The following is a 14,212-nucleotide window of genomic DNA, read 5'->3' on the forward strand; positions in this document are numbered from 1 at the left end:
TTATGCCATTCGGGCTTTCCAATGCTCCATCAGTATTTCAGTCCTTTATGCATGACATCTTCCGAGAGTACCTGGATAAATTCCTGATTGTGTATTTGGATGATATTTTGGTCTTTTCGGATGATTGGGAGTCTCATGTGAAGCAGGTCAGAATGGTGTTCCAGGTCCTTCGTGCGAATTCCTTGTTTGTGAAGGGGTCAAAGTGTCTCTTTGGAGTTCAGAAGGTTTCATTTTTGGGGTTCATTTTTTCCCCTTCTACTATCGAGATGGACCCTGTTAAAGTCCAGGCCATTTACGATTGGACTCAGCCGACATCTGTGAAGAGCCTGCAAAAGTTCCTGGGCTTTGCTAATTTTTATCGGCGCTTCATCGCTAATTTTTCTAGTGTTGCTAAACCGTTGACTGATTTGACCAAGAAGGGTGCTGATGTGATCAATTGGTCTTCTGCAGCTGTAGAGGCTTTTCAGGAGTTGAAGCGTTGTTTTTCTTCTGCCCCTGTGTTGTGCCAGCCAGATGTTTCGCTCCCGTTTCAGGTTGAGGTTGATGCTTCTGAGATTGGAGCAGGGGCTGTTTTGTCGCAAAGAAGTTCTGATGGCTCGGTGATGAAGCCATGTGCTTTCTTTTCTAGAAAGTTTTCGCCTGCTGAGCGTAATTATGATGTTGGTAATCGAGAGTTGTTGGCCATGAAGTGGGCATTCGAGGAGTGACGTCATTGGCTTGAAGGAGCCAAGCATCGCGTGGTGGTCTTGACAGATCAGAAGAATTTTACTTATCTTGAGTCTGCCAAACGGTTGAATCCGAGACAGGCTCAATGGTCGTTATTTTTCTCCCGTTTTGATTTTGTGGTTTCGTACCTTCCGGGCTCTAAGAATGTGAAGGCTGATGCCCTGTCAAGGAGTTTTGTGACTGACTCTCCGGGTGTTCCTGAGCCGGCCGGTATTCTCAAAGAGGGGGTAATTTTGTCTGCCATCTCCCCTGATTTGCGGCGGGTGCTGCAAAAATTTCAGGCTGATAGACCTGACCGTTGCCCAGTGGAGAAACTGTTTGTCCCTGATAGATGGACTAGTAGAGTTATCTCTGAGATTCATTGTTCAGTGTTGGCTGGGCATCCTGGAATCTTTGGTACCAGAGATTTGGTGGCTAGATCCTTTTGGTGGCCGTCTTTGTCACGGGATGTGCGTTCTTTTGTGCAGTCCTGTGGGACTTGTGCTCGGGCTAAGCCCTGCTGTTCTCGTGCCAGTGGGTTGCTTTTGCCCTTGCTGGTCCCGAAGAGGCCCTGGACGCATATTTCTATGGATTTTATTTCGGATCTCCCCGTCTCTCAAAAGATGTTGGTCATTTGGGTGGTTTGTGATCGCTTTTCTAAGATGGTCCATTTGGTACCTTTGTCTAAATTGCCTTCCTCCTCTGATTTGGTGCCATTATTTTTCCAGCATGTGGTTCGTTTACATGGTATCCCGGAGAACATCGTTTCTGACAGAGGTTCCCAGTTTGTTTCGAGGTTTTGGCGATCCTTTTGTGCTAGGATGGGCATTGATTTGTCTTTTTCCTCGGCTTTCCATCCTCAGACAAATGGCCAAACCGAACGAACTAATCAAACTTTGAAGACATATCTGAGATGCTTTGTTTCTGCTGATCAGGATGATTGGGTGTCCTTTTTGCCGTTGGCTGAGTTCGCCCTTAATAATCGGGCCAGCTTTGGTTTCGCCGTTTTTCTGCAATTCTGGTTTCCATCCTCGTTTCTCTTCAGGGCAGGTTTAGTCTTCGGACTGTCCTGGTGTAGATACTGTGGTGGATAGGTTGCAGCAGATTTGGACTCATGTGGTGGACAATTTGACATTGTCCCAGGAGAAGGCTCAACGTTTCGCTAACCGCCGGCGCTGTGTGGGTCCCCGACTTCGTGTTGGGGATTTGGTTTGGTTGTCGTCTCGTTATGTTCCTATGAAGGTTTCCTCTCCTAAGTTTAAGCCTCGTTTCATTGGTCCGTATAAGATTTCTGAGGTTATCAATCCTGTGTCATTTCGTTTGGCCCTTCCTGCTTCTTTTGCCATCCATAATGTGTTCCATAGGTCGTTATTGCGGAGATACGTGGCGCTTGTGGTTCCATCAGTTGATCCTCCTGCCCCGGTGTTGGTTGAGGGGGAGTTGGAGTATGTGGTGGAGAAGATTTTGGATTCTCGTATTTCGAGACGGAAACTCCAGTACCTGGTCAAGTGGAAGGGTTATGGTCAGGAAGATAATTCCTGGGTTTTTGCCTTTGATGTTCATGCTGCCAATCTGGTTCGTGCCTTTCATTTGGCTCATCCTGGTCAGCCTGGGGGCTCTGGTGAGGGTTCGGTGACCCCTCCTCAAGGGGGGGGGTACTGTTGTGAATTCTGTTGTCGGGCTCCCTCCTGTGGTCATGAATGGTACTTCGGCTGGTTCTGTCCATGGACTTCCTCTGGTGGGTGTTTCTGAGTTTCCTTCCACAGGTGACGAGGTTAATTCGTTAGCTGGCTGCTCTATTTAACTCCACTTAGATCTTTGCTCCATGCCACCTGTCAATGTTCCAGTATTGGTCTAGTTCACTCCTGGATCGTTCTTGTGACCTGTCTTCCCAGCAGAAGCTAAGTTCCTGCTTGTATTTTCTTTGGTTTGCTATTTTTCTGTCCAGCTTGCTATTTTTATTGTTGTCTTGCTTGCTGGAAGCTCTGGGACGCAGAGGGAGCGCCTCCGCACCGTGAGTCGGTGCGGAGGGTCTTTTTGCGCCCTCTGCGTGGTCTTTTTGTAGGTTTTTGTGCTGACCGCAAAGCAACCGTTCCTATCCTCAGTCTGTTCAGTAAGTCGGGCCTCACTTTGCTAAATCTATTTAATCTCTGTGTTTGTATTTTCATCTTTACTCACAGTCATTATATGTGGGGGGCTGCCTTTTCCTTTGGGGAATTTCTCTGAGGCAAGGTAGGCTTTATTTTTCTATCTTCAGGGCTAGCTAGTTCCTTAGGCTGTGCCGAGTTGCATAGGGAGCGTTAGGAGCAATCCACGGCTATTTCTAGTGTGTGTGATAGGATTAGGGATTGCGGTCAGCAGAGTTCCCACGTCCCAGAGCTCGTCCTTTATTATCAGTAACTATCAGGTCATTCCATGTGCTCTTAACCACCAGGTCCATTATTGTCCTGACCACCAGGTCATAACACTCTGCCCCCAGTGTGTCCAGCATCTCTGCCCCCAGTGTCCAGCATCTCTGCCCCCAGTGTCCAGCATCTCTGGCCCCAGTGTCCAGCATCTCTGGCCCCAGTGTCCAGCATCTCTGCCCCCAGTGTCCAGCATCTCTGCCCCAGTGTCCAGCATCTCTGCCCCAGTGTGTCCAGCATATCTGCCCCAGTGTGTCCAGCATCTCTGCCCCAGCGTGTCCAGCATATTGCACCCAGTGTGTCCAGCAATCTGCCTTAGTGTGCCCAGCATATTGCCCCCAGTGTGCCCAGCATCTTGCCCCCAGTGTGTCCAGCATATTACCACCAGTGTGTCCAGCATATTGCCCCCAGTGTGCCCAGCATTTTGCCCCAAGTGTCTCCAGCATATTGCCCCCAGTGTGTCCAGAATCCTGCCCCCTGTTTGTCCAGCATATTGCCCCCAGTTTGTCCAGCATATTGCACCCAGTGTGTCCAGCATATTGCCCCTATTGTGTCCAGCATATTGCCCCCCAGTGTCTCCAGCATACTGCCCTCAGTGTGTCCAGAATTCTGCCCCCGTTTGTCCAGCATATTGCCCCCAGTTTGTCCAGCATATTGTCCCCAGTGTGTCCAGCAATCTGCCCCCAGTGTGTCCAGCATATTGCCCCAGTGTCTCCAGCCTATTGCCCCCAGTGTCCAGCATCTCTGCCCCCAGTGTCCAGCATCTCTGCCCCAGTGTCCAGCATCTCTGCCCCAGTGTGTCCAGCATCTCTGCCCCCAGTGTGTCCAGCATATTGCACCCAGTGTGTCCAGCAATCTGCCCCAGTGTCCAGCATCTCTGCCCCCAGTGTCTCCTGCATTCTGCCTCCAGTGTCCAGCATCTCTGCCCCCAGTGTGTCCAGCATCTCTGCCCCCAGTGTCCAGCATCTCTGCCCCCAGTATGTCCAGCATTCTGCTCCAGTGTCTCCAGCATCCTGCCCCCAGTGTGTCCAGCATCCTGCCCCCAGTGTGTCCAGCATCTCTGCCCCCAGTGTCCAGCATACAGGCCCAGGCCCCCGGATGATGTCAGCTGCCAGCCTCCGATTGGCTGGCGGCTGTTAACTATTGATGGGCGCGTGCCCGCACATCAATAGCGTTTAACTGCCGCAGCGCCGGTAGGGGCCCAGTGAGCAGATGAGATGGGGCCCGATGCGGGCCCCCGCTGCTCACCGGGCCCATACTACGCCAGTCAGGGCAGTAATGCCCTGATGGCGGCGGGCAATCTGAGCGGTAGCCCAGAGCCCCCTCCACACCACTGGGCCCTGAGCTACTGCCCAGATTGACCCTATTATAATCCGCCCCTGTGTCCCTGGCCAAGGCAATGTCATCTGTGAACTGTGGGTTTGTGTTACAGGACTGAAGTTTCTATGCATCAGATTGGCATTGTCTTTATTGATCACACATCCAAAGGATATTAACACTTTTTTCTTTTTTACAGTTAGCTTCCCGCATTTTGGAGGCGCAACAGAATATATCACAGATGCCTCTTATTGAAGCAAAAATGCGGTTTATTCAGGCATGGCAATCTCTTCCTGAGTTTGGCATAGCCTACTACATTGTCAGGTAAATATATTTTCATTGTAATTATAGTGGTATTTTATATGTTGCTGCAGACATATTCCAATTTAAACACACATATAATGGCTCAATAGAAAGGCTCTGAGTATGTATATGGAGTAGAGTATGGGCCCATAGACTTTCTAATGAGCCGTACACTGCTTTGTGCACTCGGGAGCTCTGGGCTTCGGTCTGATGAGTACTGCACTACACAACCTTTTTAAAGTGAAAAAAAACTATAGATATTCTTTAAAATGTATTTTTAGCCCTGAAAGAGGGGGAATACCAAGTGCAATTGGATGTTATCCGGGGGAGAAAACGGTCTAGCCGAAATGTATGGAAAATGCTCACCTTTTGATGAATCAATGTATGACAGCTGCTGCAGTACCCTCAAGTCGAGAGATCCCACTGTGGAGAACAAAAGATAGGGTGGTAGGATATATATTGTGGTTCTTCTGATGAAGTTAGTTCAACTTCGAAGCATGTTGAAAATAAATCATATGATCTAATCCCCTACTATACAAACAAGTAAAGTTGCACTCTGTAGTGCTAAAGCATGTAAATATGAAATATTAATAGCATTAATGCTCTAGATATTAAGAAAAAATGGAGATACTTAGCACATGATTTGGCCAATTCATGCATGCCCGGCAGTCAACGACAAGGCGATCTCCGGTTTGCTGGGAACCTATCTAGTGTGAACATCTCTCTTAAGGTACCTTCACACTGAACAACTTAACAACGATATCGCTAGCGATCCGTGACGTTGCAGCGTCCTGGATAGCGATATCGTTGTGTTTGACACGCAGCAGCGATCTGGATCCTGCTGTGACATCGTTGGTCGGAGCAGAAAGGCCAGAACTTTATTTCGTCGCTGGATCTCCCGCAGACATCGCTGAATCAGCGTGTGTGACGCCGATTCAGCGATGTCTTCACTGGTAACCAGGGTAAACATCGGGTTACTAAGCGCGGCCCTGCGCTTAGTAACCCGATATTTACCCTGGTTACCCGGGGACTTCGGCATCGTTGGTCGCTGGAGAGCTGTCTGTGTGACAGCTCTCCAGCGACCACACAGCGACGCTGCAGCGATCGGCATCGTTGTCTAGATCGCTGCAGCGTCGCTAAATGTGACGGTACCTTTAGGCTAAAGACTAAATTTATGGGTTGGATCATGCTGCAATTAAAACTGCCACAGGCTGGAGGGTGGAGTGCTTGTTCAGAGAGCTAACATACAAATAATCCCCTACTATGTCCTTCAGATTTCTTGAATCTAGCAGAGTAGCGCAGACTACTACTCCTGTCCTATTATGTTTTATCCTTCTCATTCCTCAGTGCTGCATATAACACTCTGTACTTATGTCACCCTCCCCCTATTTTTCCCATTTCACTGTATAAACAATGTACAGGACACCCAGACTTTTCCCAGAACGAGTGTTCTTCTTGTCGCTGTGTCACAACCCATCAGTATATTAGTTCAAAATATATAGTCCAAAATAGAAGAAATAAACTGAAAAATGATTTAAGGCCACCATACCCAATAAAGATGGCCGAACCAATCAATTTTGGCGAGACTGGCAAACTATCTAAGCTGTATAAGGATCTTTGTTGCTCCCCCACAGATGATGCATTTTGGATTTAAGCTCTTTATTTTTTATTTTTGCTCTCCCTGGAAATAAGGTGCCATTATATGATGTCCAACGCTCTTCTCTGTACATACAGAACACATTAAAGAGCTGCTCACTCTTTACTGTGCGTAAAGGTGGCCATACACATTCGATAGCAGTGGGTGTATAACTGAACAGTAATTGATCGAATCGTTAAATGATCGCATTGCTGGTGTGGCCATAACATTTTATTTCATTTTGTCCATTATAGCTGTTCAAAGCAGCCATTTGTCCAATGACACCTGGTGAGTAATGGTCAATGTATTGCCAGAAGTGAGATTTATTATAGGAGAGCGGAGGATCTTTTATACACAGCAGTCAATCTAGCTAGGCTGATCTGCAGTCCAAAAAAACATAAGAGACAGAGCAGGTGGATATTAGAGCGCCTCAGAAACCACATACAACGATGCTACAGTTACAGATCACAATTAGTGATGAGCGAATAGAATTGTTGCTCGGGTTTCCCTGAGCGCGCTCGGGTGATCTCCGAGTATTTTATAGTGCTCGGACATTTAGTTTTCTTTGCCTCAGCTGCATGATTTACGGCTGCTAGTCAGGCTGAATACATGTGAGGAATGCCTGTTTGTTAGGGAATTCCCACATGTATTCAGGCTGTCCAGTAGCTGTAAATCATGCAGCTGAGAAAAACTAAATGTCCGAGCACTAACACATACTCGGAGATTACCCTAGCGTTCTCGGGAAGACCCGAGCAACAATGCTATTCGCTCATCACTAATCACAATGTGTCCTAATCAAGCACAGCTAAAAAGCAACCAAGATCCAAGACAAAATAAACACACATATTCATATACTTTTAAAAATAACCATCCTTTACAGGCTTGATAAGTATTTTAATTTTTATTTTCCAGATTTAGAGATGGCAAGAAAGAAGAACTGCTTGGAGTCTCCTATAACAGACTGATCAGAATAGACATTACAAATGGAGATCCTGTTGCAACGTGGAGATTTTCAAATATGAAACAATGGAATGTCAACTGGGAAATACAGCAGGTACAAAAACATATTTTTCTTCCAATATCAATGTCAAGGACACGTAGATTCCACCCTGTCACTAGTTTGTGAGCGGACGCAACTCTGCTGTCTCCAAACGTCAGGATAATTACACAATTGACTGATGAGTGATGGACAAGGCCATGGCTGCTTCCACTACTGGGCCTGGTATCTGTGAACTCACAGTGAGCGTATGGTATATACACCTCCAATTCCAATGCATAGAATTTATATAGTCCCCACACGGTCCCAGACCACCTCCACAATAACAAGAAGAACTGCTAGCTGCCACCATCAATCATTTATACAGGCCGATTGGACACCCGCTACAGATAGCGGGGTGCAATTTACAGAACAAGAGGAAAAGAGCTATTAAATTTTATATATTTAATCCAGAAGACTGGCAGTGTTTATAAAAAAAATATAAAAAGATGTTACAAAACGCGAACAAAACAACACGGTATATACAATTAAATGAAATAAAAGGAATAACAAAAGAAAATTGCTAGATCTGTCTCACAAAAATGGCTTAGCAGAGGGTGGTAAATCTCAGGAAAACGGACAGAACCCAAGCAGTAATGACAAAATACACAAACCCGAATTCGTCTTTTTATTAGATCAAGATTACGCCCACATACCTACCCTTGGTGAGCTCTTGTGGGGGCTGGTTATGGGATGTGCTTGGTCTTTCAGAATATTTTGAGATCCGGAACTTATAGGATATTTTTGTCCCTCAAGATCCGAGGCAGTAGATATTGTCATGTTTCTTATCACAATTTTACCTGTCTATAGTGATGAAACACCATGCATTGCACCGATAATTATTTGGAGGTGTAAGAATAAAATGGTGATGTGAGTGAATGCGTTTTGCTTGTCCCTTCACTACATCAAAAATATTTCTCCCATAAATATTGGATCAATACAGGACTCAATATTCATTACTGCCCATTGGCTCCAAAAGGTCTAGGAAAAATCCTTTAAACAGAAGAAACCCCTATACTTCTCCGCCTCTGAGTAAACAAAGCGCCAGTCTTAGTGATTGGTTGTCAGAGCAAATCTCCTGTTGTAATTACCAGATCACTGTAGGAGGTCCCTAGTTCAATGGAAGTTGGAGTGTCAACTGTCTCTCTCACTTCTCCAGTCATAATTAATCCCATATGTTCAATATGAGAGTGATATGTCCTGTCTCTGGATGTTTTTATGGATTTTTCTCTACAGCAATCATCCAATTATTTTCAAGAATGGGAGCAATATGCTTTATCCCAGTTAATCTGGCTACTGTTTGCTAGGTTCTGCAGACTCAAAACTCCTGCAAAAATCTGAGATAATTTTAAATGGAATCTGTCAGTAGGAGCAACCCTCCTAAGCCATATGTATTGGCTTGTAGGTCATAGAAAGTTGAATAAAATTATACCTTGATTTCTGCGATCTTATCTTATCCCAGATAAATCCACATATTTCTTAATATCCAAATGAGGTGAGGACTTTAGCCCCAAATTCATTTAATATGCAAATGAACATGGGGCTGAAACAACATTTTAGTGGTAAAAATGTTATTATTGTTTCTTCATGACCCCATGGTATAAAATTCTGTGAGGCCCATGTGGTGTCAACAGGCTCATTGCACCCTTAGATGAATACATTGAGTGGTGTAGTCTGTAAAGTGTAGTCAATTTGGGGGGGTTCTGCTGTCCTGGCACCTCTGGAGCTCTTTCAATGTCACATGGCACTCTCAAACCAAAATCTAGTGTGACGCCCCAGGGTCCAGGGTGTGCTTTCCTCATGGGGAGAGTGATGTGACGCTTGGAAGCGATGGAAGATTCCTCTTAACAGGTAATTAGCACATACAACACTGTTCTAACTCCAGGCCAGAAGGGGGAGCTCTACACCCGACTTCAGAGGAGCTGCTCTCTCTGGTCGGGAGGAGAAGTTAGTTGCTAGGCAGTTGCTAGGCAGTTAAGAAGAGTTAGACAGTTGGTGCTGGACAGCAGACTGGAGCAGTCTGAGGCAGAAGGACGGGTGAGGGGCCGTACAGTCTGAAGTGCTGTAGCTCCTAGATGGCGATATACAGAAGGAAGAACAGCTTTTAGTGAACGCGCCGGAGAGCGAAGCACAGGAGAGTGACAACAAGGGAGAATAGCTGCGAGAGGGCTACCTCCCTGACAGAGCACAGATACCTGTAACTGGAAGACCAAGGTTGTGTCATACTCTAGGAGGCACAGCAGAAATACACAGCAGGGCAGCACGGTGGCGCAGTGGTTAGCACAGCAGCCTTGCAGCGCTGGAGTCCTGGGTTCAAGGACAACATCTGCAAAGAGTTTGTATGTTCTCTCCATGTTTGCGTGGGTTTCCTCCCACATTCCCAAGACATACTGATAGGGAATTTAGATTGTGATCCCCAACGGGGACAATGATGATAATGTGTGCAAACTGTAAAGCGCTGCGGAATATGTTAGCGCTATGTAAAAATAAAGATTATTATTATATTATTATTAAATCGTTAGGACAGCTAGACTACACGTAACCTGTCCGCCCTAATACCAAGGAGACACAGTGACCCATAAAGCCCGGGTCATGATAGAGACCCTGTAAAAAGGTTCGAGTCACCTGCCATATGGGTTTGTGGCCCACTTTAATAAAGGACAAATTAAACTGAGAGGACCTTGCTAAGAAGCCATAGGCAGTAAGGAGATACACCACATCGCTAGAAGGAAGGCTTTTAACTCCACCTGGTAAAGCTGAACTCTGAACTCGCTTCCAAGCCGGCCGGCCCCTGCCTGTACCTGAGATCTGGTGCCCTGGACTGTGGCTGCCTTTTACCATCAGTAAACCAGGTAAAAAGTCTGCACAACTGCGTCCTTCATTCGTTACTGCACCACTCACCATCTTCCATCTATTCACCAGTAGGCCTGGGGACCTACTTCACCTGTGGGAAGTTATACCATCTGGCTGCCATAATATCACCCCAGAGGACCCCTTTAAGCAGCGTTGGTCATACCTGACCGAATACCACAGGTGGCGTCACAAACTTTCTTTATTTCAAAAACCCCTTTAAAGACCGTCCCTTTAACAAGGGCACCCAGGGCCACGGACCGTGTCACCACCGCCGTGACACATCCCTTTAAGTACCGGACCCGGTACCGAGTACCCCACGGCCCTGGCGGGCATCTCACTAAATTCCAATATAGTGCTTAGTCCCTTCTGAGCTTCGCACTATGCCTCAAATGCAGTTTTTGACCACATATGGGGTATTGCGTACTCAGGAGAAAATGTGTAACAAATTGTACTATTCATTTTCTCCTATTAACCCTTTTGAAAACTAAAAACTGGGGCCAAAGCAACTTTTTTAGTGGAAAAATTTTTTTATTTTCCAGTTACTCAGCCCAATGTTTGATAATTATGTGAATAGCCTGAGGGTTAAAAAATAGTCACTAGACCTCTAGATGAATTCCTCGAGCGGTGTAGTTTCCAAAATGGGGTCACTTGTGGGAGCTTCTGTTGTTTTGGCATGTCAGGAGCTCTTCTATTGTGACATGGCATCCGCAATCTATTCCAGTCAAAATTGCACTCCAGAATTCAATTGGCGCTTGTTCCTTACTGAGCTCTGCAGTGCACTCAATCAGTAGTTTTCCACCACATATAGGGTACCAGTGTACTCAGAAGAAATGGCATAACAAACTATTTGGTCTATTTGCTCCTGTTACCCTTGTGAAAATGTAAAATTTGAGGCTAAAGCAACAATTTTGTGAGAAATTAAAATGTTCATTTATACCTTCCACATTACTTTAATTCTTGTTAAGCGCTTCAAGGGTTAAAAGACTTCATGAATGTGGTTTTGAGCACTTTGAGGGGTGCAGTTTTTAAAATAGTGTCACGTTTAGGTATTTGCTGTAACATAGGCCCCCAATGTCACTTTAAATGTGATGTGATCCCTAAAAAATTGTTTTTGTAAATTTATAGCATGTCCTCCTGGGAGATCTAGGGTTAGGCGATCTTGATGTATGGTGAATCACAGGTCTTCCATATTTGTTTTTCATATTAAATGGACTTCATTTCCTTTGATCCTAAAGAGGTTAACAACTTTTTGTATGCTGGATAGAGACATGCAACTCCATTTCACAGCTGCTCCTGACTTGCTCATTTTCTTTCTCTATAAAACCTGGCCAGACCTTCTCATTCCTGACGGTTAAAGTTTTGCTTGCTGGAGTTGGTGGGCTGAAGTTGGAGTTCATAGTTGCTGCTGGAGATTGTTGTCTGTTGTTTTTTGGGTTTATGCTTTTTCCATTATCTTATTTCCATTTGGTTTGTACCTTCCTATCCTTCCCTTTATTCCTCTCTACCATTGGTGAGTGTTTTTGTATGTAAGTTGCGTTTTTGTTATCCCCGCTTGTCTTACGTGTATATCTACTAGTGTCTATACACCTGTAGAATGTAAGCCCGCAAGGGCAGGGTCCTCGTCCCTCTGTATCAGTCTGTCATTGTTAGTTTGTTTACTGTAAGTGATATCTGTAACCTGTATGTAACCCCATCTCACATACAGCACCATGGAATCAATGGTGCTATATAAATAAATAATAATAATAATACACTAACATTTCTGTCCCAGGCCCCCTGGGGGACAGGGTGGAGACAGCTTAGGACATTAACAGGAGCATATTAAGGTCAGGGACTCAGGCTTATCTACCTTTAAGAGTACCCCCGGGACAGGGATAGTTAGGGTCCCCGTTCCAGGGACAGTTTGAGGACCCATCCTTCCTTAATGAAGACCGCTACAGCGTGACAATTTAGTTGGAAAAATGAAAAATTGCTGATTAGTTTTCAACCCTTTCAGCTTACTAAAAAATGTATGTTTCAAAAATGATGCCGATGTAAAGTAGACATGTAGTAAATGTTATTTATTACCTATCTTGTGGGGTATAACTGGTTTCAGGGCATAAAAATTTAAAGTTTGAAAATTGAGAAATGATCACATTTGTTGTGCAAATTGCTTCTTCAGAGAGAAAGAGGACTTGAACTCTATATAGTGCCATCTGTTGGAAGTAGCGATCCTACAAGTCACAATCAACCCTTTAACGAGTCTTGCAATATGACTTAGGATAAAAGCCAAATCAGAATCTCAATTTGCAGACATGGTGTTTCAGGCTATGGACCTTCGTCAGTGCAAAGTATGAGATCTGATTTGGCTAGGTGAGAGGTTCTGGACTGGGGTCTAAGGGGTAAGGCTTCTCCTTGTGGAGAGTACCAGCTCTGGCTTGTCAAGGTAAGGAGGCTTATTCGCCGTGCAATGCTCCTCTGGTAAATTTTATATGCAAATTGCCTCTTCAGAGGGAAAGAGGACTTGAACTCTATGTAGCGCCACCTGTTGGAAGTAGCGGTCCTACAATTTTAAAATTTGGCCTGGTTAGGAAGGTTAAAACAGGCTCGGGGCTGGAGGGGATAAAGAAATTATAAATCTAGAAATCAATGAATAATCATCTAGAAATCAATGAATAAATTAACTTAGTTGTCCTTGCTGTTTGTTAGTCGCCAGTCTGTCTTGAAGAAATCCTGCAGAGAACAAAAGGGAATATTCTCTGGCTGATCAGTTTCATCTAAGGCTTGTGGTTAGCCAGAGCCATGCCTCCTTTGCAAAAGAGGTGGGACTTTTTTTGTGTGTCTTACAGCCAGACACGGTGCAGTGCGCAGAAAAGGGGTACATGACTGACCTCCTGAAATACTCAGATTTATGAAAAAAAAAGGAAAAGAACTGACCTCTAAAAGGATTTCTTATTAATTTAATCAGCACATAATGTTGAAACTAAATTGATTCTTAAGCCAAATCTTTAAAAAAATTAAACTTTAAATTAAGGCAATGGATTAGTCAAAGTCATACTGGTGTTAGTATGACTAATACCCCTATAATTGTCCGGAAGAGTTTCCACTAAAATTACAGACTTAATAGGGTTTTGTCTTTAACAATACAAATTTATCAGATTGATTCAGTAGAAATCGTCATATTGGATTTATAATATCTGATTTGTCTTTCAGGTTGCTATTGAGTTTGACCCCAACATTGCTATTGCATTTACATGTAATAGTGCAAGCTGCAAAGTCGTACATGAATACATAGGAGGATACATCTTTCTTTCTACTCGATCAAAGGACCAGAATGAAACTTTGGATGAAGAACTATTTCACAAACTCACTGGAGGACAAGAATAATTACTACACATTTTTACAAGGGTTTGTGTCTGTGCAGGTGTGAATGAGTGTGGTTGTACGTGTGTAATTATGTGATTTTTGTGAAAACCAATAAATCTGTTATTTCAGATCTGCTATGTAAAAGACTTTTAAAAAGCTGAACATGGATTTCCCAGGTTGAAAACAAAATTTGGCATCATGGCTTCTGCATTAATATTAGTGTGTTGTACATAACAGCAATAGCAGTCAAATCCCTACTTATGTTTCACTTAATCTTAATCATTTGCCCTGTCGTTACTTTTCCTTCATCATCTGATATTCAATAAACTGATTTTTTTTTCTATTTTCTGGTTTTATTTTCTTTCTAAAACTACAAGAAAAATCTCACTAAAATGAAAAATAATAATGATAACAACATTCCACTAAAGAAATGTAAGGATTCATGGCTGAAGGATGGTCCTTCTCTTAGAAGACTCAATCCAAAACATATCTCATCATAATAATAATAAGACTAGAATATAATGTGGCAAATGGATAATCAAGATATCACAACATTAATAGATTCTGCTATACCAACAAGCATCCATATAAATATACAGCAAGAGAGGGCAA

At 44.2% G+C, this 14,212-nt stretch overlaps 1 protein-coding gene across 1 annotated transcript in view; it reads left to right on the plus strand.

Moving 5' to 3' along the window:
* FERMT1 (FERM domain containing kindlin 1) overlaps positions 1-13,943 on the plus strand; it is a 134,068-nt gene extending 120,125 nt beyond the window's left edge. Inside the window, exons 13-15 of the mRNA XM_069768820.1 lie at positions 4,627-4,751; positions 7,279-7,420; positions 13,448-13,943. Coding sequence (XP_069624921.1) covers positions 4,627-4,751; positions 7,279-7,420; positions 13,448-13,621 — 441 coding nt within the window. The 3' untranslated portion in view covers positions 13,622-13,943. The remainder of the gene's footprint in view (positions 1-4,626; positions 4,752-7,278; positions 7,421-13,447) is intronic.
* Positions 13,944-14,212: the final 269 nt, after the last annotated feature.

The sequence above is a fragment of the Ranitomeya imitator genome, chromosome 5 (assembly GCF_032444005.1).
Source record: "Ranitomeya imitator isolate aRanImi1 chromosome 5, aRanImi1.pri, whole genome shotgun sequence".
NCBI lineage: Eukaryota > Metazoa > Chordata > Amphibia > Anura > Dendrobatidae > Ranitomeya > Ranitomeya imitator.